The following is a 25,930-nucleotide window of genomic DNA, read 5'->3' as shown; positions in this document are numbered from 1 at the left end:
TCGGGAAGGCTGCGCACAGCCCTCCCAGGCACGTTTTTCACCCGCGATGGCCTACTGCACCATTCTGCCAGTGAAAACGCAGCTCATGGACTACAGGAAAACGTCGTGGCCGAAAATGGAACCTCGGCTAGCTGCGTACAGTGTCCCCGAGGTCTGTTTTCCCTGGCAGAGATCTGCAGGAGGCCACTGCGGCCAAAAACGGACGTCGAGCTAGGCTATGTCCCCCCCCCCCCCCGCGGCCCCCAAGGTCAAAAACAACCCTGATGGAGCCCCACCACAAAATCAAGTTTGACACCTCTGCCGTACATGATTAAACCAACACTATAATCTAGTTTCGAGCCACTTCCTCCAACAGCTCTTAATGTCAGGTGGATACTTGAGGATTGTCCATTCCATCTCATTCTGTGCTGGACAGCAGCTTGCCTATCCATAATGACTCCTTTAACATGCTCAGGCTACCGATAGGTGTCCAGATGCAATTTAAAGTGTTTTTTTAAAATTACCTATAAAGCCCCTACATGGCTTAGGACTTATGGGACAGTCTCCCAGTGGCCGGTCAGATCCCACAGGGTCGGCCTTCTCCAGGTCCCATCAGCCAAACAGTATTGACTGACGAGGCCAAGGGGAAGGGCCTTCTCTGTGGTGGCTCCGGTCCTCTGGAATCAGCTCCCCTTAACCACTGGCAATAAAAGTCCTAAAATGTTATGTGAATTTTGAACAACTCTCTCGATGAGCAACAGAAATTTTGGACTCAATCATGGCCATAAATCGATGAATACCAGTGCTGCCTTTATATTAATGGATATAAGTCCCAGAAGAAAAGCAGCATAGAAATCTAATAAATAAATAAATAAGATAAATAAATGTTTCCTTGGATTGCAGATTGTGATGAATGCCATTGTGGATACCTTAAAAACGGCATTTCCCAGGCCTGAGACGCAGAGTCCTACGGAAGAACTGAGTGAGAGCGAAGTGGATGGGAAACAGCCGACGGATGGAAAGAAATCCAATAAGTAAGAGTCTTCCCGTTGAGCTCCAATGGGCAAATCTATAGTAGCAACTCCTTTCTGCAGCCTGAAGTCATCCTGCCATGAGTATTTTTATTGGTTCACTCGGGGCAATGATGGCGAACCTTTTTCTCATCGTGTGCCGAAAGCACGCAAGACAGCACACAAGCGTGCTGACACCCATGATGGTTTGCGCACGTGACATAACCTGCATGCCCCACGCATGTCTGTGGGCCTAGCAGGCCTCCCTGCAGCCTCCTGGGATCAAAAATGGGCTGCGGGGGTGGGGGGTGCTGCGACCCCTGCCCTGTTTTGGCCTAACAGGCCTCCCCTCAGCTTCCTGGAACCAAAAATGGCTCCGAGGGGCGCTTCCCCTTCTTTGTTTTGGGCCTAGCAAGCCTCCTTGCAGCCTTCTGGGACCAAAAATGGGCTACAGGGGGAGGGTAGTGTAGCCCACCACCCTCCCCGCAGTCTCCTGGGATCAAAATGGGCTGGGGGGGGCGCTTCCCCTTCTCTATTTTGGGCCTAGCAGACCTCCCTGCAGCCTCCTGGGACCCAAAATGGGCTGTGCAGGGTGAGTGTACTGTAATCCCCGCCCTGTTTTGGGCCTAGCAGGCCTCCCCGCAGCCTCCTAGGTCCACAAATGGACTGCGGGGGGTGGGGTGTACTGTAATCCCCACCCTGTTTTGGGCCTAGCAGGCCTCCCTGCAGCCTCCTGGGATCAAAAACAGGCCACGGTGGGAGCGCCGTCTCTCCCCTCACCATTTTGGGCCTAGCAGGCCAATCTGCAAACCCCGGGATCAAAAATGGGCCGCAAGGGTGTGTGCTGCAGTGGTTTTCAACCTTTCCAATGTCGTGACCCCTTAATACAGTTTCTCATGTTGTGGTGACCCCAACCATAAGTCTAGCGCCAGTTCTCCCAACAGAGCTTTAAGCTGATTGGCAGGAAAGTCAAAGGGACACCCCTCTGTAAATGCCTGATTGGTCGGATTGTAGAAATATGTTCCAACGCACCAGAATAGAAGCTTTGGTTCCTAACACCATGGGAAATTTGTCTTTTCCCATGGTCTTAGGTGACCCCTGTGTAACAGTCATTCGACCTCCAAAGGGGTCCCAACCCCCATGCACCCCACCCTCCACAAATGCGTGGCAGATGCCCCAAAATCTGCTGGAGGGTGGTGCACGCGCATGTGCAGTGGAGCTGAGGTGGGCGACGGCTCGCATGCCTGCAGAGAAGGCTCTACATACCACTTGTGTCACACGTGCCATCGGTTCTCCATCGCCAAGTTAGGGAATAAACTCTCCCTGACCGCAAAATTTATGCCTTGAACAAGGGCCTAGTCCTGCTGGAATTCTTTCAGAAATGATCATGTGTCCTTGTAGGAATAGCTGATTAATTATTCTGGGTCTTGAGCGGTAGTTATTGGTAATGTTGTCGGAATCATTGAGTTGACTAATGAACTTTTGCTGCACCTGAGAGGTTTGCAATGCTCGGATTCTTATCTGTGTTTCTCCCAACTCCCCTCCAGGAAGGAGATCTGATTTCGACAAAAGGATTCAATAGCCGGGGTGGTGGGGTTGGAGAGGGCAGAATATGGTTGTGTTTTCAAAATCTTGGCTGGATATGACATTCCTAAAAGGTGAACAGACTTTTTGCTTTGTCTAAGAAATCCCACTGAATATTAGAGAAAAGATTTGTTTGCAAATCGTGTTTCGTGTTTGGTTTCTGTGAACATGGATTCGAGTCCCGGTGGACTCACTTCGGTTTCCTTCCTGCTCTGGATATTGTCCAGTTTTACTTTAGTTTTTTTAAAAAATATTGAGTTTTAAAAACAAAAACACAACACAAAGCCAACAGACACTGAACTTTAAATAAATTCACACAGACATAATAAAGACAAACAAAATGAAAAACAAAAATAAAGCCCTACATGGCATCGGACCAGAATACCTTTGGGACCGCCTTCTGCCGCACGAATCCCAACGGCCGATCAGCTCCCACAGAGTTGACCTTCTCCAGGTCCTGTCGACTAAACAATGACGTCTGGCAGGACCCAGGGGAAGAGCCTTCTCTGTGGCAGCCCCGACCCTCTGGAATCAACTCCCCCCCAGAGATTAGAACTGCCCCCACCCTCCTCGCATTTTGTAAATTGCTGAAAACGCACCTATGTCGCCAGGCATGGGGTAACTTCTGCTGCACTAATCCCAGCGACCAGTTAGGTCCCACAGAGTGGGTCTTCTCCGGGTCCCGTCAACTAAACTGCCGCTTGGTGGGACCCAGGGGAAGAGCCTTCTCTCTGGCGGCCCCGGCCCTCTGGAACCAACTCCCCCCAGAGATTAGAATTGCCCCCACCCTCCTTGCCTTTCGAAAGCTACTTAAAACCCACCTCTGCCATCAGGCATGGGGGAATTGAGATACTCTTTCCCCCTAGGCCCTTACAATTTTATGCATGGTATGTCTGTATGTCTGTTTGGTTTTTATTATAATGGGTTTTTACTTGTTTTTAGTATTGGATTATTATTGTATGCTGTCTTGTTATTGCTGTTAGCCGCCCCGAGTCTTTGGAGAGGGGTGGCATACAAATCCAATAGATAGATAGATAGGTAGGTAGGTAGGTAGGTAGGTAGGTAGGTAGGTAGATAAACGGATACATCCCCCTGCTAATAAGATTTATGTATGGTATGATTGGGTTGTGTGGTTATTTTAATGATAGTGTTTTTAGATAGCGTTTTTAAGTATTGGATCTGTTCATATTGTTCACTATTGTTGCGAGCCGCTCCGAGTCTTCGAAGAGGGGCGGCATACAAATCTAATAAATGATTACTAAATTATTATTATTTTTAAAAATCGTAAATAAAACATACATTTGGGAAATTTACATCCCCTTCTCATTCAGAATTTCGATTGGAGATAATGTACATTTTTCCCTTGCTTTCTTAACATGTTGCTTTGCATATTTACATACTTGCATGCTTTTCTGTAAGTTTGGATTATAATCTTTTGGGCTGACTTCCAATAGAGTTTCTTTTCTTTTATCCTTTCTTTCTTTTAACCAATTATTCTTGTCCAGATTTACTTTTAAAAAGGTCCCCGGGAAGGGTGCCTTGCTTGACCCAAATAATCAGGTATGAAATAAACCAGTAAATTTCTTTCAATGGTTGGAAAGTGAATTAGCTGTTGAAATCCCTTTGCTCGTAGTAACTACACAACTTTTCAAAAATACAAATAAACCAGATGCTAGGACAGTGAGGGCGAACCTGTGGCACAGACGGGGTCATATCTGGGGACACATGAGGCATTGCCCTATGTCGGCTCCAGTGCACATGCACGCGCTGGGCAGCTGATTTTCAGCCTGATTTGGGGCCATTTTTTTCTTTCCCCGGGCTTCAGGAAAGCCTCCTGAAGCCTTGGGATGGTGAAAAACGGCCCAACCAGAGGTTCACATGTGTGCGTCACCCCTGCAGGTCTTCAGGAGCTTCTTCGGCTTTGGAGAGTTGTAGCCAGCCCTCCCAAACCTTGGCCCATTTTCTTCTTGAGCTGGCAAGGCTGATAACAGAGCTCCAGATCAATCTAGAGCACTGTTATCAGCTAGAAAGCACTTCAGGAAAGGCCTCTGCAGCCGATAACAGAGCCGGATTAAATGAATGAATAAATACTGTGTTTCCTGCCTCTCTTTTCACAGGTCGAAGATGAAATTCACATCTGGCAAAATGCTAAACGTGGCTGGAACACCGGACAAGATTTTATATTCTTTCAGGGACAGCATGAATGTAAGTCTGTCTTCAATCTGAGAAATTTCCTGACAGTTAAAACAGTTAACCCGTGGAACAGCTTGCCTCCAGAAGTTGTGAATGCTCCAACACTGGAAGTTTTAAAGAAGATGTTAGATAACCATTTGTCTGAAGTAGTGTTGGGTTTTCTGCCTAAGCAGGGGGTTGGATTAGAAGACCTCCAAGGTCCCCTCCAACTCTGTTGTTGTTGTTATTATCAACAATACAACAGAGCAAACGAGATCACTGCTGGATTTCGTATTTCATCAGTAATTGGAAGCTAGGACTGCGTGATGTAGCGGCGAATTATGTATGCTGACCCCAGTAAAGTGGCCTTTTGCAAGTGGAGATCTTGTATTATTATTATTATTAATATTATTAATATTATTAATATTATTAATATTATTAATATTATTAATATTATTAATATTATTAATATTACTATTACTATTATTACTATTGTTGTTGTCATTATATTATTATTATCGTTATTATTATTATTATTATTATTATTATTATTATTATTAAATGTTGAAGGAATACTTCCAATAGTCAGCAGAAAGAAACCTTTTTCCCATTTTCTTCCAACCCGCCTTTTCTTCTAAGGCCTCCGAAGTCCTTTCCCTCTCAAAAGTGGAGTCCTTTATTCAAAACCAGGAGAGGTTGATGGAAGCCATGACCGGTGAAGGCCCAAAGAGAGAGGGTGATGAAGAACCTGCCTCATATTTGAACCCCAAGCCTGTAGTAGAGGTGCCGCAGCAAACATCAGACGAAGACGCTAACTCTGGTATGTTCTCTCCAGCTCCAAAATTTGCTTCTGTCTGCTCCTGTTTGCTTTATATACTGTTTTTCGGTAGGGTATGTAGGTGTTCTCCAACTTTGCTCAACCCTGAATAGAAATTGCAAACATCAGCTCTACCATTAACATCCTACGTCAGTGATGGCAAACCTTTAATTCCTCGGGTGCCGAAAAAGCTTGGGCACACGCTATCGCACATGCGCAAGAGCCCACACCCTTAATTCAATGCCTGCAGAGGGCGAAAATAGCTTCCCCTGCCCCCCGGAGGCCTACCGGAGGCTGGAAACGGCCTGTTTCCCAACTTCTGGTGGACCAAGTAGGCTTGTGTTTTACCCTCCTCAGGCTCCAAATAATAATAATAATGATAATAATGATAATTAATAATAATGATAATAATAATAATAATAAAATTATTATTATTATTGTTATGTCAGTACAACACAGCAAACGAGATCACTATGCTGGATTTCGTATTTCATCACCAGTCGGGCGCTTCCTTCAGCACATTGGTGACAGCAGCCAGCTCGCCTCTGATTGGCTCAGATCAACCTGGCTGCTGGGCGGGAGTTTCCAACTGTCTCATTGGCTGCTGCTCCCAACAGCCGCATATAAATAAGCTGTCAATGGCGGCTGAGGCAATTCTGCTGCTGTTATTGTTCCCTTTCAGTTGGTGCTATTCTAGTTGTGTAGTCAATAAATCTTTTTTTTTTTAAATTTATTTATTTATTTGGTTGGTTGGTTGGTTGGTTGGCTGGCTGGCTGGCTGGTCCAAAACATAATGAAGGTTACAGAGGATATACTTATAGTAAGTTATATCAATGAAAGAATAGGAGAAAAGATACAGGAATAAAATCACCGTTTCTTCACGCCTGTGTGGCCTCAGTTTGTCGATGCTCGTACATAACGAGTCCAAAACCCCCATACCATTGGCCTTCTCTGACATGGACAGCACAGATTGATTTACAGCTCCTTAAAAGACACCCTTTTGCCTATTCTGTCAATTACAATAGCAATAATAGAGCTTTTGAAATAGAAATGGTCTCCCATTGTCAAATCTTAAATCAACCACAAGGTGGCAGCAGAACAGCATGAATTTGAAATGATTCCTTGTGAAACTACTGAGGATTTTTAAAGCAATATTGAATTAAAAGGCCGGCTTGCGATAATTTATGAAAGGGTTTTCCATTCCCACCAAATGCTTCTTGGGATGCAGTTCTGCGATGCAAACGATTGCCTGCGATGCGTAATTCAAAACGCACAGGTACAATATATCTGGTACCTTGCTCAACAGTAGTAACTATGAGAGGGATCTTGCAGTCCTAGTGGACAACCATTTAAATATGAGCCAGCCGTGTGCAGCAGCTGCCAGAAAAGCCAACACAGTTCCAGGCTGCATTAACAGAGGGATAGAAACCAGATCACTTTATAAGGCCTTGGTAAGGGCACACTTGGAATAATGCATCCAGTTTTGGTCGCCGCGATGCAAAAAGGATGTTGAGACTCTAGAAAAAGTGCAGAGAAGAGCAACAAAGATGATTAGGGGATTGGAGGCTAAAACACATGAAGAACAATTGCAGGAACTGGGCAAGGCTAGTTTAATAAAAAGAAGGACCAGGGGAGACGTGATAGCTGTGTCCCAATATCTCAGGGGCTGCCACAAAGAAGGAGTCAACCTATTCTCCAAAACACCTGAGGATAGAACAAGAAACAATGGATGGAAACTAAACAAGGAGACACTCTAGTATAAAGTGCAGAGAAGATCAACAAAGATGATTAGGGGATTGGAGGCTAAAACACATGAAGAACGATTGCAGGAACTGGGCATGGCTAGTTTAATAAAAAGAAGGACCAGGGGAGACGTGATAGCAGTGTCCCAATATCTCAGGGGCTGCCACAAAGAAGGAGTCAACCTATTCTCCAAAGCACCTGAGGATAGAACAAGAAGCAATGGGTGGAAACTAAACAAGGAGAGAAGCAACTTAGAACTAAGGAGAAATTTCTTGACAGTCAGAACAGTTGTTCAGTGGAACAGCTTGCCTCCAGAAGTTGTGAATGCTCCAACACTGGAAGTTTTTAAGCAGATGTTGGAAAACCATCTGTCTGAAGTAGTGTAGGGTTTCCTGCCTAAGCAGGGGGTTGGACTAGAAGACCTCCAAGGTCCTTTCCCACTCTGTTGTTATAATTATTAAATATCGGCTGGGAAAAGGCAAAGAGGTCCGAAAGCTGAGGTGGGCTCTATGGGTTGTGTTAAGGATTAGCTCCGGACGTCATCCGCAAAGATGAGAAAGCATCTCTTTATAGCAAGGCCTGGGAATCAAAGCAGGCACTTCCTGATCTTTCGAATGCCTGCGGCTTCTCACATTGCAGCGCGTCGCAGTTCTTAAATGGTTCCCACATCGAAGTAATGATTAAAACCGAAGCTGCTCGGTTCTGAGATCAGCCCGTGTTGGCGACAGGTAATCCTCAAGTTACAACTGTAATGCAGCCTGCCTGTTGCGGTCACAAATTCCAATGATAGTTACGTGAGACGCTCATGTGACCCCTTTGCTTAATGACCTCTATCCCAGCTTTTTCCTGATACGGTCATTAAGCAATGACAGTGGCGGCTACAATACTAGCACAATGAGAGGAAAAAAGTAATGTTTGTTCGTTGAATGAAGCCTCTTGCCTGGATTCGCCTTACTTTTTTGTTTTTGTTCTGGAAATAACTGCTGGATTAAAGAAACATAGAAACATAGAAGATTGACAGCAGAAAAAGACCACATGGTCCATCTAGCCTGCCCTTATACTATTTCCTGTATTTTATCTTAGGGTGGATATATTGCCCTCGGAGAGGGGAGGCATACAAATCTAATATATTACTGTATTATTATTATTATTATTATTATTATTATTATTATTATTATCATTATTATCATTATCATCATCATTATCATTATTATTATATTATCCCAGGCATGTGCATTTACCAACCACGTCTGCTGGAAGTTTGCTCCAAGGATCTACTTCTCTTTCAGTAAAATAATATTTTCTCACGTTGCTTCTGATCTTTCCCCCAACTAGCCTCAGATTGTGCCCCCTTGTTCTTGGGTTCATTTTCCTATTAAAAACTCTTCCCTCCTGAACCTCATTTAACCCTTTGACATATTTAAATGTTTCGATCATGTCCCCCTTTTACCTTCTGTCCTCCAGACTATACAGATTGAGTTAGTTAAGTCTTTCTTGATAAGTTTTATGCTTAAGACCTTCCAACATTTTTGTCACCCATCTTTGGACCTGTTCTGTTTTATCAATATCTTTTTGTAGGTAAGGTTCATCCGTTTCTCCCTTAGAAACATAGAAACATAGAAGTCTGACGGCAGAAAAAAACCTCATGGTCCATCTAGTCTGCCCTTATACTATTTTCTGTATTTTATCTTAGGATGGATATATGTTTATCCCAGGCATGTTTAAATTCAGTTACTGTGGATTTATCTACCATGTCTGCTGGAAGTTTGTTCCAAGCATCTACTACTCTTTCAGTAAAATAATATTTTCTCATGTTGCTTTTGATCTTTCCCCCAACTAACTTCAGATTGTGTCCCCTTGTTCTTGTGTTCACCTTCCTATTAAAAACACTTCCCTCCTGGACCTTATTTAACCCTTTGACATATTTAAATGTTTCGATCATGTCCCCCCTTTTCCTTCTGTCCTCCAGACTATACAGATTGAGTTAGTTAAGTCTTTCTTGATAGGTTTTATGCTTAAGACCTTCCAACATTTTTGTCACCCGTCTTTGGACCCGTTCAGTTTTATCAATATCTTTTTGTAGGTAAGGTTCATCCGTTTCTCCATTGCTGAACTGATTTGTTTCACTGCCTGTAAGAAGGAACAGTAATCCTATGGTAATTTGGTGACTTAATCTGGAATAATCCCAAGAAGAGTTGACGTGTCTTTTACTTTAAGGAGGGATTAAAGCTATTTTTAGACTTTTAAAATCCCAACTTTATGATTTATATAAACAACGCAAGGTGGGGAATACGCCTAACACTCTTTCCTCCTTCTACCTTCGCCACAACAACAACCTTGCAAGGTGGTTTGGGCCGAGAAGTAGGGACTGGCTCAAAGTCAACCAATGTGCTTTTGCGCTCAAGGTAGAACTAGAATTTAAATATGTCAAAGGGTTAAATAAGGTCCAGGAGGGAAGTGTTTTTAATAGGAAAAGTGAACACAAGAACAAGGGGACACAATCTGAAGTTAGTTGGGGGAAAGATCAAAAGCAACACGAGAAAATATTATTTTACTGAAAGAGTAGTAGATCCTTGGAACAAACTTCCAGCAGACGTGGTAGATAAATCCACAGTAACTGAATTTAAACATGCCTGGGATAAACATATATCCATCCTAAGATAAAATATAGGAAATAGTATAAGGGCAGTCTAGATGGACCATGAGGTCTTTTTCTGCCGTCAGTCTTCTATGTTTCTATGTTTCTATTCACCATCTCTGGGTGATTTGGTCCAAAGTCACCCATGCAGTTTTCATTCCTAAGGCAGAACTAGAATTCACACTCTCCTGGTGATTGGTCCAAAGTCATCAGTCCGATTTCATACCTTAAACCAGAACTGAGAACCTAAACTAGAACTTTCATACCTTAAACTAGAATGAGTTCACTGTGATTGACTGAGTTATCTAGACTGCAACAGATTCAGACAGTGAGGAGGTTGGGGAGGAACATGGGCCAGTCCTGGTTTCTGGGGAAGGCTCTTTGTCCGAGGCAGAGATGGAGCCAGGGCACTCTGACAGTTATCAGCTGCCTTTGGAGTCAGGCAGCAGTGAGGCAGATGAACAGCTGGAGCCTGTTCCCAGCCTTCACATACACAGAGCTGCCAGATGAAGGGAACCACTAAAGAATAAGGGTCAACTTGGGAGTAAGGCCACAGGTGGACAATGAATGGCCCATCCCAGAGGGAATAAAAAAGGAGGGGGAGGGGAGGGGAGTTTGCAGGAGCCCATTAGTTCATTTCTGCATTGTTGCAAAAGTATTGCGGTTTCTGAAATATATCAGCCTGAGAAACATAGAAACATAGAAGACTGACGGCAGAAAAAGACCTCATGGTCCATCTAGTCTGCCCTTATACTATTTCCTGTATTTTATCTTACAATGGATATTTATTTATTTATTTATTATTTAGATTTGTATGCCGCCCCTCTCCGAAGACTCGGGGCGGCTCACAACAGAATAGAACAAATCATAAATAATCAGAAAACTTTAAAATTTATACAAGCTTTAAAAGAACCCCATAAACTAACAGACGCACACGCAAACATACCATGCATAAATTAAACATGCCCGGGGGAGGTGTTTCAGTTCCCCCATGCCTGACGGCAGAGGTGGGTTTTAAGGAGTTTACGGAAGGCAGGGAGAGTAGGGGCAGTTCTAATCTCTGGGGGGAGTTGGTTCCAGAGAGTCGGTGCCGCCACAGAGAAGGCTCTTCCCCTGGGGCCCGCCAACCGACATTGTTTAGTTGACGGGACCCGGAGAAGGCCCACTCTGTGGGACCTAATTGGTCGCTGGGATTCGTGCGGCAGTAGGCGGTCTCGGAGATATTCTGGTCCAGTGCCATGAAGGGCTTTAAAGGTCATAACCAACACTTTGAATTGTGACCGGAAATTGATCGGCAGCCAATGCAGACTGCGGAGTGATGGTGAAACATGGGCATACCTGGGGAAGCCCATGACTGCTCTCGCAGCTGCATTCTGCACGATCTGAAGTTTCCGAACACTTTTCAAAGGTAGCCCCATGTAGAGAGTGTTACAGTAGTCGAACCTCGAGGTGATGAGGGCATAAGTGACTGTGAGCAATGAGTCCCGGTCCAGATAGGGCCGCAGCTGGTGCACCAGGCGAACCTGGGCAAACGCCCCCCTCGCCACAGCTGAGAGATGGTTTTCTAATGTGAGCTGTTTATCCCAGGCATGTTTAAATTTAGTTACTGTTGATTTACCAACCACGTCTGCTGGAAGTTTGTTCCAAGGATCTACTACTCTTTCAGTAAAATAATATTTTCTCATGTTGCCTTTGATCTTCCCCCCAACTAACTTCAGATTGTGCCCCCTTGTTCTTGTGTTCACTTTCCTATTAAAAACACTTCCCTCCTGAACCTTATTTAACCCTTTAACATATTTAAATGTTTCCATCATGTCCCCCCTTTTCCTTCTGTCCTCCAGACTATAAAAGTCAGTAATTATAGCATTTAGACTTATATACCGCTTCACGGTGTTTTTATCAACAACATCTGCTGGACGTTTGCTCCAAGCATCTACTTCTCTTTCAGTAAAATAATATTTTCTCACGTTGCTTCTGATCTTTCCCCCGACTAGCTGTAAAAGCTGTAAAAACGGTGTTTTTACAGCCCTCTCTAAGCTGTTTACAGAATCAGCCTCTTGTCTCCAACAATCTGGGTCCTCATTTGACCCAACTTGGAAGGATGGAAGGCTGAGTCAACCTTGAGCCAGTGGTGAGATTTGAACTGCTGAACTACAGCTAACAGCTGAAGAAGCCTGCAGTGGTTGCATGAACTTCTTGAAAGACTGTGGGAGAGGAAAGACTCTGCTGGAGAGGAACTCAATGTAAATTAAAATAAAATGGTTTTTATTTAAGAGGTGAGGACTTGGCTTCATGTTGCTGGGGAAGCCTAGGTCGGAACAGCTTTTGTGCCTAAATTGAGACTAGAATTCAGTCTCCTAATTTCTAGCTTAGTACCTTCTCTAGTACACCAAGCATAATGGTTCAAGTGCTTATACTTTTCATGGTGATGTGATGTCTAGTATCTCAATTAGAGTTAGGAAAAACAGGAATGGACTTTTCTATGATTGGACAACAATGAAGTTGTAGACCTGGTGTTAAATCTTATGTTTCCAGAGACTTTGCTGTCTGACGTCGTTCTGGACCTTCTTTGCCTGATCATGGTGGACCAGTGGAGTTGGCTGTGGTCAGAGAACATGCAGAAGATCCTACACCTGCTCTTTGGGACATTGATCCAAAGGTAAGGTTTTTAGTGCGCAGCCAGAATTAAACCACTAGAACCTGGCTCTTGGTATGAGTATCAAGCGAACCGTGATTTTGAGTTGATTCTAAAAATTGAAGGGCTTAACTGGAAACGTCATTTTTTTAAAATTATCACCTGCCTTCCCCATTAGTTAATAAGTGTTTGGAGGTTCTTCAGATCTTTCAAGAATCTTTGGATTCTTTCTCGCTTCTAAAAAAAACCACCATTGCATATTAGTTGCAAGATTAGAGAGAAGGAGGAAGGTTAATACCACTTTATAAGGTCTTGGTAAGGCCACATTTGGAATACTGCATTCAGTTTTGGTCACCACGATGCAAAAAGGATATTGAGACTCTAGAAAAAGTGCAGAGAAGAGTGACAAATTATGATTAGGGGACTGGAGGCTAAAACATACGAAGAACGATTGCAGGAAATGGGCATGACTATTTTAATGAAAAGAAGGACCAGGGGAGACATGATAACAGTGTTCCAATATCTCAGGGGTTGCCACAAAGAAGAAGGAGTCAACCTATTCTCCAAAGCACCTGAGGATAGAACAAGAAGCAATGGATGGAAACTAAACAAAGAGAGAAGTAACTTAGAACTAAAGAGAAATTTCCTGACAGTTAGAACAATTAATCAGTGGAACAGCTTGCCTCCAGAAGTTGTGAATGCTCCAACACTGGAAGTTTTTAAGATGACGTTAGATAACCATCTGTCTGAAGTAGTGTAGGGTTTCCTGACTAAGCAGGGGTTGGACTAGAAGACCTCCAAGCTCCCTTCCAACTCTGTTGTTATTATTATTAGGAGAAGGGAGGGGTAGTATTAGGTGGAGAGAAAAGGATTAAGAGGTTGTAGAGGCGGAATAGCCGCCTGAGATAGAAGGAGGGAAGTTAAGAGAAGAAAGTTGGATACAGATGAAATACACTGCTCAAAAAAATAAAGGGAACACTCAAAGAACACATCCTAGATCTGAATGAATGAAATATTCTCACTGAATACTTTGTTCTGTACAAAGTTGAATGTGCTGACAGCATGTGAAATTGATTGTCAATCAGTGTTGCTTCCTAAGTAGACAGTTTGATTTCACAGAAGTTTTGATTTACTTGGAGTCATATTGCGTTGTTTAAGTGTTCCCTTTATTTTTTTTTAACAGTATAATACAAAGCTAACCTGGAATGTAATCTAGTTTATTGCATTGCATTTGAATAATTATATATGTGTAATAAGATGTAATGAAGGTACATGAAGTTATATGTTGAAAGTGGAGAAACATGTAATTTTTTAAAATAAAAATTAAAATTAAAAGTTGCAAACAAGGGCCCAAAACACTGTCTAGAAGGAACATCACCTACTGTTTTTTAGACTTTTTAAATGTATTATTGTTATTTTAGATTCTGACTATTAGATTTGTCATTATATATTGTTTTTATCATTGCTGTAAGCCGCCCCGAGTCTACGGAGAGGGGCGGCATACAAATCTAATAAATAATAATGATAATAATACTGAAATGTACTTAAATATACCAACAGAAGTTTGTGTTTATTAACTGACCAGCTCAGCGGCGATGTGAATGTTGAATTTTTGCTGATGGTTTCTTCATCTGCCCCCCTTCCCCTTGTACCCTGCAGTCCCAAAGGACAGCTGTCTGGTGTTTGAAGGACATCATATTCAGTCTAGCTTATTTGAGCTATTTGAAGGAAAGGTTGCCAAAAAATGTTGAGGTCAAGGGAATGCTAATAGGTACAAGCCTGCTGATTTTCTTTTTAAAGATCACCGGGTCAGGAAGAATGAGCGCGCTTCCGAAAATGAGCTTTTAAAAATGGAGCGAACAAGTGGGAAGCCAATACGCTTGGAGGGGAGATGCTTAGAGGCACGAGGACGTTCAGGCAGCGAATGTCATACCTCGCTCAAATGCTGGACTGTCACCAGCGCTGATAAAGATGTATGCTCCTTCGAAGAGAAGGGGGATGATGACGTGGAGGCGAGCCCCCAAACGAGCTTGCTTGCAAACTTTCCCTGGACAGCGTTGCAGCTTAAGACAAAAAAATTTGTACAGTCATACCTCGTCTTACGAACCTAATTGGTTCCAGGGGGAGGTTCGTAAGATGAAAAGTTCGTAAGACGAAACATTGTTTCCCATAGGAAACAATGTAAAATCAATTAATCCGTGCAACGGGGAAAAACCCGCAAAAAACCGCCGCCCGGCTGTCACCTTTTGAAACAGCCGGGGGGCTTCCCAGCGTCGTCCTGAACCCGAACGCCAAACCCGAACTTTCGGGTTCAGCGTTCGGGAGGCCGCCGAGAAGCCCCGCCGCCCAGCTGTCGTCTTTTGAAACAGCCGGGGGGCTTCTCGGCAGCCTCCCGAATGCCGAATTCGGAAGTTCGGGTTTGGCGTTCGGGTTCAGGAGGACGCTTAGAAGCCCCCCAGCTGTTTCAAAAGATGACAGCTGGGCGGCGGGGGTTCGCGGCGGCAGCGAGTTCGTAAGACGGAAAAAGTTCGTAAGAAGAGGCAAAAAATTTCTGAAGCCCGGGTTGGTATCTCGGGTTGTTCGTAAGACGAGGGGTTCATATCATGAGATACCACTGTAGTTTGGGGACCTGATTTTGATCTGGGTTCCGCTGTTGCAGATCACAAGACCAGGAGAAATAGCATGCAAAAATGGAAGGGCTTAATGTCCCGTCCTAATATAGACACTGCTCAAATAAATAAATAAAGGGAACACTTAAGGGAACACTCCGAGTCTGCGGAGAGGGGCGGCATACAAATCTAAATAATAAATAAATAAATAAATAAATAAATTAAACAACACAATATAACTCCAAGTAAATCAAACTTCTGTGAAATCAAACTGTCCACTTAGGAAGCAACCCTGATTAACAATCAATTTCACATGCTGTTGTGCACATTAAACTTTGTACAGAACAAAGTATTCAATGAGAATATTTCATTCATTCAGATCTAGGATGTGTTATTTGAGTGTTCCCTTGATTTTTTTGAGCAGTATAGAGCAGGAAGCTGGAAGGGACCTTGGAGGTCTTCTAGTCCAACCTCCTCCTCAAACAGGAGAACTTATCCCATTTCAGATAAGTGACTGTCTAGTCTCTTCTTAACAACCTCCAGTGACAAAGTACCCAAAACTACTTTTTAAAAAATTTTTTTTTAAAAAAATCAAATATTTATACATAAACATGCAAACACAAAACATTTTAAAAACATGGGACGTTGTGCAACATACCTGTTTTACATTTCTTATTTTGCTCAATCTCTTATTACGTGAATATTATTATACATAGTTTGTTTTTGTTCTGGAAATAACTGCTCAATTATAGAAACATAGAAGATTGACGGCAGAAAAAGACCTCATAGTCCATCTAGTCTGCCCTTATACTATTGCCTGTATTTTATCTTAGGATGGATATATTGTCCTCGGAGAGGGGAGGCATACAAATCTATTTTTTTATTATTATTATTATTATTATTATTATTATTATTATTATTATTATTATTATTATTATTATTATTATATGTTTATCCAAGGCATGTTTAAATTCAGTTACTGTGCATTTACCAACCACGTCTGCTGGAAGTTTGCTCCAAGCATCTACTGCTCTTTCAGTAAAATAATATTTTCTCACGTTGCTTCTGATCTTTTCCCCAACTAGCCCCAGATTGTGCCCCCTTGTTCTTGGGTTCACTTTCCTATTAAAAACTCTTCCCTCCTGAAGCTTATTTAACCCTTTGACATATTTAAATGTTTCGATCATGTCCCCCCTTTTCCTTCTGTCCTCCAGACTATACAGATTGAGTTAGTTAAGTCTTTCTTGATAGGTTTTATGCTTAAGACCTTCCAACATTTTTGTCACCCGTCTTTGGACCCGTTCAGTTTTATCAATATCTTTTTGTACTCTTACTCTAGTACCTCTACTTTCTTTTCCCTTTCTCACCGATCCTCTTACTCTCAATTCACAGTTTTTATTTGACTATGTATTTTATGGTTTCCTTTCTCCAGCCAACAATAAAACCTGTCCCAAAGTCAGAATATCCTGAATCATCCTTATTTTTAAATTCCATTGTTAATTCATCCATTTCTGCACATAGTGTTATTTTTAGGAGACTGGAGGCTAAAACATATGAAGAACGATTGCAAGAACTGGGCATGGCTAGTTTAGTGAAGAGAAGGACCAGGGGAGACATGATAGCAGTGTTCCAATATCTCAGGGGTTGCCACAAAGAAGGAGTCAACCTATTCTCCAAAGCACCTGAGGGTAGAACAAGAAGCAACGAATGGAAACTAAACAAGGAGAGAAGCAATTTAGAACTAAGGAGAAATTTCCTGACAGTTCGAACAATTAATCTGTGGAACAATTAATCAGTGGAACAGCTTGCCTCCAGAAGTTGTGAATGCTCCAACACTGGAAGTTTTTAAGAAGATGCTAGATAACCATCTGTCTGAAGTAGTGTACGGTTTACTGCCTAAATAAGGGGTTGGACTAGAAGACCTCCAGGGCCCCTTCCAACTTCTTGTTATTGTTGTTGTTGTGGTTGTTGTTATTATTATTATTATTAATAATAATAATATTAGTAGTAGTAGTAATAGTAGTAGTAGTAGTATTTAATATCAGAGATCCAGAGCTGTTCTGGGCCTTCTCACTTAAAAGACTGCCAAAGAATAGGAAAACAGATTTATAGCTAAATTGCAGGCAGCTTGCATTCCAGGTAGATTGAGAGTTGGAGCAGCTACTTGCAAAAAACTCCTAGACAGAAGGGAATAGTAAAGAGGCAATTCTATATATCTTGAGTATTAAAACTCCCATTGGCATAAAAGAAAGTCCGCCCTAGAAGTGAACCCTTGCTCTGCACCCGGTCCGTCCAACGTCTCTCAAACAAAGGGTGCCCTTCACCTTAAAACCACCCCGCCGGTGACATGGCGGCCTTAAGCCGTGGCTGAGAAGACCAACTGGATGATTGAAGCCCTGTTCTAAATCTCTCCCAATGATCTGATACTGTGGCAACGTCCCGGGGAGGAAAAAACAGATGACCGAAAAAGGCTTTGCATGGGGAAGGGAAGGCGTGTGTGTGAGTGTCCCCACCCTTTCTCCGAAAAGGCAGGCCTGTCCCCTTACGTAACACGCCAGCGATCCTTTCTTTGGTGGCTAATGATGGTAAAGGGATGGTTGGAAGAGCTAGCCAAGAAATGAGATCATCGGCAGCTAAGAAAAGATTCCCAGCCTGGGTGGGCTCTCTCGGTCTGTAAACAATCCCTTTTGGACCATTCGGCTGCCCTTGCTAGCAAAAATGCTTTTGTTTTCGGAAGAGAAGGGGGCAGAGCGGGTCCCCAGCCCTTCCTTCCCCACCCAACCCCTGGAATTTTTACCGTACCCTTTTGCCTTTTTGCCGTGACGAGGACAACTGTAGTAGGGGACACTCCGGAGATATGCGCTAAATCGGTGGGAGATGGCAGCTATTAAAAAACCCAATAACTCGGGGGTAATCTCATCTCTTTGCATCTTAACGCAGCTTGGTCCTGGCTACTGTTTCTGGGTCACAGTGAGGTTTGATGGAATGCAAGGAACGAATGCCTGTCTGGGGATAGATTAAGATCTTTGCTGTCATTGGTGAAAAATCCAGGCCCTTTGGGGCAGGTGTTTCGGGGGTCTTTTGATACTCGCTTGCTAAGGGCGAGCCAAAGCAATTCCTGGCTATTAAAGGCATTCGGAGCCCATCAGGTGAGCGAGCTGTAAGCATCTCAACCATCCCAGCCGCTCGTGGTAAGCCTCGGAGTCAGCTGGGAGATAAAAATATAGATCCCAGCAGCCCCAAAACACAAGGGTGTCTGCCATTCTTCCGCTCTGCCCTAAAATCCTCCCCTTTGGCACATAAGGTGGGGTTTCAGTTCTTGGAGGGTTTTTTGAGAAGAGGGCTGAGCCGCCGCCTTTCTAAGAAAGCTTAATTGGTATTTCTGAGCAGGACGAGAGGACCCTGGTGGGTCTTCCAACTCCTTTATTCTAGGAAATGGGACAGCACCATAGAAGGAAGAAGAGCGATGCATCCGTTGATGCCTGCACAAGGAGAAAATAATAGACCTCAATACAGGAAGCGGTGGCTCAAAGGCTAAGACACCGAGCTTGTCAATGGAAAGGTTAATTATTTAATTTATTTGACTTTTATGTCACCCAATCCCATGGGACTCAGGGAAACAGTTGGCGGTTCGGTGGAGCAGCTTTTGGAGCCTGGGAAGGGCAAAACATGAGCCTACTGGGCCCACCAGAAGTTGGGAAGCTGTTTTCGCCCACACGAGGCATTGAATTATGGATGTGGGCACTCATGCGTGATAACACATGCGCACATTCTTTCGGCACCTGAGGAATAAAAGGTTTGCCATCACTGCTATAAAAGGTTTTGTCTGATCAAATGGTGAGATCTGTTGTAGAAGGGAAGAGGCACAGGTTTAAGAGAATGTGCAAACCTGTGAGAAACCAAACACTGATGACAGGAAGTAGAGTTGGGAGCTCAGAATCACAGCCTTTGACTTCTTCTACAAGAGGGAAGGCATTTCCATTTATCCATCCATCCATCCATCCATCCATCCATCTATCTATCTAGTTAGTTGATTTTTTTGATGCCTCCCTTCTCCTTAGACTCAGGGCGGCTTACAACATATTAGCAATAGCACTTTTTAACAGAGCTAGGCTATTGCCCCCACAATCCGGGTCCTCATTTTACCCACCTCGGAAGGATGGAAGGCTGAGTCAACCTTAAGCCGGTGGTGAGCTTTGAACCGCTGACCTACAGATCTACAGTCAGCTTCAGTGGCCTGCAGTACCGCACTCTACCCACTGCGCCACCACGGCTCATTGCTTAGCCAGGAACTTCTCAGTCTTAGGGAGCAACTGCCTGCTGAGATCTCATTCCTTAAAACAGGGGTCTCCAATCTTGACAACTTTAAGCCTGGCGGACTTCAATGCCTAGAATTCTGGGAGTTGAAGTTCACCAGGCTCAAAGTTGCCAAGGTTGGAGACCCCTGCCTTAAAGTAGACTTCTTGGAAGCAATTGTTTTTTTTTTAAAAAAATAAAAATCCAGACCAGCTAGAAATAATCCCATTTTTGAAAACTTTGCTCAGAGTCTCATTGATGATGAAGAATTGGGCAAGAAAGAGAGAGAATATGAAAATAAATAGCTTGAAAACCATTGATGTAGATCAATGGCCTCCCCCCCCCTTTTTTTTTTACCTTAATCTTTTCTCTGTAGCCCTGAGAACAACAGAAAGGATTTCCTATTGCCAGTTCCAAATTGGAAAAAGACAGGTAGATGCAACTTATGGCCAGAGAGGTCTTGAGAACTTATCATTTTGCAGAAGGCAGTGTCTTCAATGTGTAGACCTCTAGGAATATACAAAAGGTGTTGGTTTGGAGAGAGAGAACTTGGATAGAAGTCCAGAATTATTTCTCCTTCTTTGTAGTGTCAGGGTTCCAAGTAATACCCCCAACAAAAGAAATCTCCGAGGTTTGAGTTTCCTCTAAGTTCCATTTTATTAGAGATATCATAAGAGCCTCGGTGGCGCAGTGGTTAGAATAGAATAGAATAGGAATAGAATAGAATAGAATAGAATTCTTTATTGGCCAAGTGTGATTGGACACACAAGGAATTTTTCTTGGTGCATATGCTCTCAGCATACATAAAATAAAATATAGATTTGTCAAGAATCATGTGGTACAACACTTAATGATTGTCATAGGGGTCAAATAAGCAATGAAGAAACAATCAATATTAATAAAAATCTTAAGGATACAAGCAATAAGTCACAGTCATACAGTCCTAAGTGGAAGGAAATGGGTGATAGGAATGATGAGAAGAAACTAGTAGAAATAGAAGTGCAGATTTAGTAGAAAGTCTGACAGTGTTGAGGGAATTATTTGTTTAGCAGAGTGATGGTGTTCAGGAAAAAAACTGTTTTTGTGTTTAGTTGTCTTGGTGTGCAGTGCTCTGTAGCGACGTTTTGAGGGTAGGAGTTGAAACAGTTTGTGTCCAGGATGCGAGGGATCCGTAAATATTTTCCCCACCCTCTTTTTGACTCGTGCAATATACAGGTCCTCAATGAAAGGCAGGTTGGCAGCAATTGTTTTTTCTGCAGTTCTGATTCTCCTCTGAAGTCTGTGTCGGTCCTGTTGGGTTGCAGAATCAAACCAGACAGTTAGTACTTCAAGCTACTTCTGCTGATCACCGTCTGCCAGCAGTTTGGCAGAATCTCAGTAGGCTCAAGGTTGACTCAGACTTCCATCCTTGCAAGGTCGGTAAAATGAGGACCCAGATTGTTAGGGGCAATATGCTCACTCTCTCTCGGCTGTAAAGCACTGTGAAAGCGGTATATAAGTCTAAATGCTATTGCTATATTGGCACATCTGGGAAAACCCGAATTTGAAAACCTCAGTGTTTTCCCAACCCGAAAGAAAGTCCAAGCCCTGCCCCAGCACCCACATTCCATCGCATGGTCCAAATCAAAGCTGGAGATGCCTCCTCGATACACCCCTCGGGTGCAGGGTAGAGTGACCTTGACTCTCAGAGAAAGGAATGTTATTTTGACTATAGTTCCCCACTCATGCAATCTCCCCTCCCAGCACTAAATATGGCAAGCATGAAGATCTAAGATGGTTTCCAGGCCTGATATCTAGGGCATCACATTCCCAGAGATGTTTTGATGGCTTCCAAAATTTTTTTCTTCCTCCTTGTAGATGCTTCGGACTTCATATTGACCTTCAAATTTTGCCAATTTTCTTTGGTTTCTTCTTGCAAACAAAGAAGAAATGGGCATACCTTTGCATACTCATAGCTGTCAGAAACAAAGTCAGATAAATAAGTTAATTAAATAAAACAAAGGGGAACACACACCCTGCTTTCTTTTTCTTTAAAAAAAATAAATGTTTATTGTTTTTAAAAAGGCATATGCAATATATTTACAAATGTAACTTGCAATATACAAACTAAGATGTACAGAATAGCAACAAAAAAATAAGAAAAGAAAAAGAAAATATTTTTTTTAAATAAAACACCCCAGAAAACATAGTTTAAAAAGAGAGAAATATCCTATTTCTCTCTTAACTCTCTTGTTCTTACTTATATCTTTCCATATCTTATGCAATCATTCATATCGTTTAACATATTTACATTCTCATATTTGGTGTTTTGTAGGGTTTTTTTAATCATTAACTGATTAATATTAAATAATTTATCATTAACTGGTCAATATTAAATAATTTATCATTAACTGATCAATATTAAATAATTTAGTCCTCGGAAAGGGGCGGCATATAAATTATTTTAAAAATAAAATAAAATGAAAACGGAAAAAAAAACAAATTTAAATTTTTTTTAAAAAGAATTGTAAATAAAAATAAAATAAAATAAATACTATAGTTAATTCACTTCACCTTTATATAATAAACAGTCTTCAGTTCTAAACTTTTCTGTCTGTCTTTCCTAAGCAGGCTGCATCAGTCTCTCCCAGTCTAGAGCTCCCTATGTTGGACTACACTCCCCATCGTTCTGGGTCAACATGACTAAGCACGATGGGGACTGATAGTCCAGCATATCTGAGTGGTGCCAGTGGGGTGGGGGGAGGGAAGACTCTTGGATCCAGTTCTGAGCTATTCCAGTTTGGGCTCCGCTTTTTAATACGCGACACCCATTCGCCTTGGTCTTCCCAAGCGATATCTGAGATCCTGGAACTATGCAAACTGTTAATCCAGAGATAAAGAGAATATGTCTGGACACATCCTAGCTGTCTGCACTTAGAAATCCGAGCAGGGTTCAAGCAGAGAAGCCTCTTCGACAGGGGGGGTGGGGGGAGGAATGGGACCTTGGAAGGGTGTGTTTTAAAGGGTCTGTATCCCATTTCCAAACAGGATTTGAAATAAACCAGAAACATCCTTAATTTGAGATAGAAAACTGAGCACCGTTTAATCCAGGAGCCGAATCGGGTTCTTGCTTTCTTTCTCCCAAGACCATTTGATGTGACACGGATGTGTAGTTTTGCAGACAAAATTTGACATTTTTGTCTCCCTCCTCCTCCTCACTTCTCTCTCCCCCCAGCAATAAAACAGCACTTCTGGGTATTACATAGCCTGTTCCCTCTGTACAATCATGCGTGACCACATCTTCCCTTCATAGACCTGCTTGTAAAAATTATCATCTTTTTCCCCTTTATGATGTGGGAAAAATGATAATAATTTGCAATTGAGCTGGTTTAGAAACATAGAAGACTGACGGCAGAAAAAGACCTCATGGTCCATCTAGTTTGCCCTTATACTATTTTCTGTATTTTATCTTAGGGTGGATCTATGTTTATCCCCGGCATGTTTAAATTCACTTACTGTGGATTTATCAACCATGTTTGCTGGAAGTTTGTTCCAAGGATCTACTACTCTTTCAGTAAAATAATATTTTCTCATGTTGCTTTTGATCTATTCCCCAACTAACTTCAGATTGTGTCCCCTTGTTCTTGTGTTCATTTTCCTATTAAAAACACTTCCCTCCTGAACCTTATTGAACCCTTTGACATATTTAAATGTTTCGCTCATGTCCCCCCTTTCCCTTCTGTCCTTCAGACTATACAGATTGAGTTCATTAAGTCTTTCCTGATACGTTTTATGCTTAAGACCTTCCACCATTCTTGTAGCCCGTCTTTGGACCCGTTCAATTTTGTCAATATCTTTTTGTAGGTGAGGTCTCCAGAACTGAACACAGTATTCCAAATGTGGTCTCACCAGCGCTCTATATAGCGGGATCATAATCTCCCTCTTCCTGCTTCTTATACCTCTAGCAAGATACAGTAAGTTTAGAACATAACCCTCCCGCCCAGAAATTTCTACTTCAGGTTTTAATTAATTATAAATACTTTATTGTCATTGTATGTCTATACACAGTATACCCATACCGTGAAATTCAATGACGCCCAAAGGCCAGTCCCAACACACATAACAGTCCAAAAAAATATGCCCCACCAAAAATTCCTCACCCTGAACCATCTAAACATCTTCACAACAGAACAAGTAATATTGTCCAAGAGCTCACTGATGGTGACCCCCTAGTATATTGTTAAGTGAAATTATAGCTCTTGGATAAAACCTATCGGAAAATGTGTGGGCCAAGTTTTAATTGTTCTGTATCTTCTGCCAGAAAGATAATAGGTTGCCAATCTCAAAGCTCTCTCTCTCAGGTCACAGGACTAATGTACCAGGGAGAGCAATATAATAATAATAATAATAATAATAATAATAATAATAATAATAATAATAATAATAACAACAACAATAATGATAATAATTGTCGAGCTGCAACGACTGGCATAACAGAGTTGGAAGGGACCTTGGAGGTCTTCTAGTCCAACCCCCTGCTTAGGCAGGAAACCCTACACTATTTCAGACAGATGGTTATCTAACGTCATCTTAAAAACTTCCAGTGTTGGAGCATTCACAACTTCTGGAGGCAAGCTGTTGCACTGATTAATTGTTCTAACTGTCAGGAAATTTCTCTTTAGTTCTAAGTTACTTCTCTCTTTGTTTAGTTTCCATCCATTGCTTCTTGTTCTATCCTCAGGTGCTTTGGAGAATAGGTTGACTCCTTCTTCTTTGTGGCAACCCCTGAGATATTGGAACACTGTTATCATGTCTCCCCTGGTCCTTCTTTTCATTAAAATAGTCATGCCCATTTCCTGCAATCGTTCTTCGTATGTTTTAGCCTCCAGTCCCCTAATCATAATTTGTCACTCTTCTCTGCACTTTTTCTAGAGTCTCAATATCCTTTTTGCATCGTGGTGACCAAAATTGAATGCAGTACAGTGATCCCCCGCTCGTTGCGAGGGTTCCGTTCCAGGACCCCCCGCAACGAGCGGGTTTTCGCGAAGTAGCGCTGCGGAAGTAAAAACACCATCTGCGCATGTGCAGATGGTGTTTTTACTCCCACAGCGCTAGCGAGGAGCCGAAGATTGGGGGCGGCGCGGCTGTTTGCCGCCGGCATGGAGGGCTTCCTAGCAGCCCCCCAAACCCGGGTTGGGGGTCCGGGGGGCGCTGGCTCTCGGCGCTTTCGAGCTGAGCCCGGGAGCGAATTCGCTCCCGGACTCAGCTCAAAAGCGCCGATAGTAAGCGGCAAGGAACGGCTTGTCTCGGCGCTTTTGAGCTGAGTCCGGGAGCGAATTCGCTCCCGGACTCAGCTCAAAAGCGCCGATAGCAAGCGGCAAGGAACGGCTTGTCTCGGCGCTTTCGAGCTGAGTCCGGGAGCGAATTCGCTCCCGGACTCAGCTCAAAAGCGCCGATAGCAAGCGGCAAGGAACGGCTTGTCTCGGCGCTTTCGAGCTGAGTCCGGGAGCGAATTCGCTCCCGGACCCAGCTCAAAAGCGCCGATAGCAAGCGGCAAGGAACGGCTTGTCTCGGCGCTTTCGAGCTGAGTCCGGGAGCGAATTCGCTCCCGGACCCAGCTCAAAAGCGCCGATAGCAAGCGGCAAGGAACGGCTTGTCTCGGCGCTTTCGAGCTGAGTCCGGGAGCGAATTCGCTCCCGGACCCAGCTCAAAAGCGCCGATAGCAAGCGGCAAGGAACGGCTTGTCTCGGCGCTTTCGAGCTGAGTCCGGGAGCGAATTCGCTCCCGGACCCAGCTCAAAAGCGCCAATAGCAAGCGGCAAGGAACGGCTTGTCTCGGCGCTTTCGAGCTGACTCCCGGACCCAGCTCAAAAGCGCCGATAGCAAGCGGCAAGGAACGGCTTGTCTCGGCGCTTTCGAGCTGAGTCCGGGAGCGAATTCGCTCCCGGACTCAGCTCAAAAGCGCCGATAGCAAGCGGCAAGGAACGGCTTGTCTCGGCGCTTTCGAGCTGAGTCCGGGAGCGAATTCGCTCCCGGACTCAGCTCAAAAGCGCCGATAGCAAGCGGCAAGGAACGGCTTGTCTCGGCGCTTTCGAGCTGAGTCCGGGAGCGAATTCGCTCCCGGACCCAGCTCAAAAGCGCCGATAGCAAGCGGCAAGGAACGGCTTGTCTCGGCGCTTTCGAGCTGAGTCCGGGAGCGAATTCGCTCCCGGACTCAGCTCAAAAGCGCCGATAGCAAGCGGCAAGGAACGGCTTGTCTCGGCGCTTTCGAGCTGAGTCCGGGAGCGAATTCGCTTCCGGACTCAGCTCAAAAGCGGCGAGAATGAACGGCGTGGGCGGGCGAAGGGCGGGCGGCAGCGAGGAGTTTGCGTGGGCGGTGGGGAAACTCCTCGCTGACGCCAGCAAGAGGGGGAAGACTCAGGGAAGCCGCCCAGCAGCTGATCTCCCGGTTGCCATCTACGCATGCGTG

The 25,930-nt window shown here is 43.6% G+C and overlaps 1 protein-coding gene across 3 annotated transcripts in view; it reads left to right on the top strand.

Moving 5' to 3' along the window:
• The window catches only part of SNX19 (sorting nexin 19), a 60,270-nt gene that overhangs the window by 7,821 nt on the left and 26,519 nt on the right, over positions 1–25,930 (top strand). For all 3 annotated transcript variants that reach the window (XM_070765166.1, XM_070765165.1, XM_070765164.1), the window contains exons 5-8: positions 883–1,013; positions 4,691–4,778; positions 5,385–5,565; positions 12,479–12,602. In XM_070765166.1, coding sequence (XP_070621267.1) covers positions 883–1,013; positions 4,691–4,778; positions 5,385–5,565; positions 12,479–12,602 — 524 coding nt within the window. The remainder of the gene's footprint in view (positions 1–882; positions 1,014–4,690; positions 4,779–5,384; positions 5,566–12,478; positions 12,603–25,930) is intronic.

This window comes from Erythrolamprus reginae, chromosome 12 (assembly GCF_031021105.1).
Source record: "Erythrolamprus reginae isolate rEryReg1 chromosome 12, rEryReg1.hap1, whole genome shotgun sequence".
NCBI lineage: Eukaryota > Metazoa > Chordata > Lepidosauria > Squamata > Dipsadidae > Erythrolamprus > Erythrolamprus reginae.
This window is presented reverse-complemented; position numbering and strand designations above follow the sequence as displayed.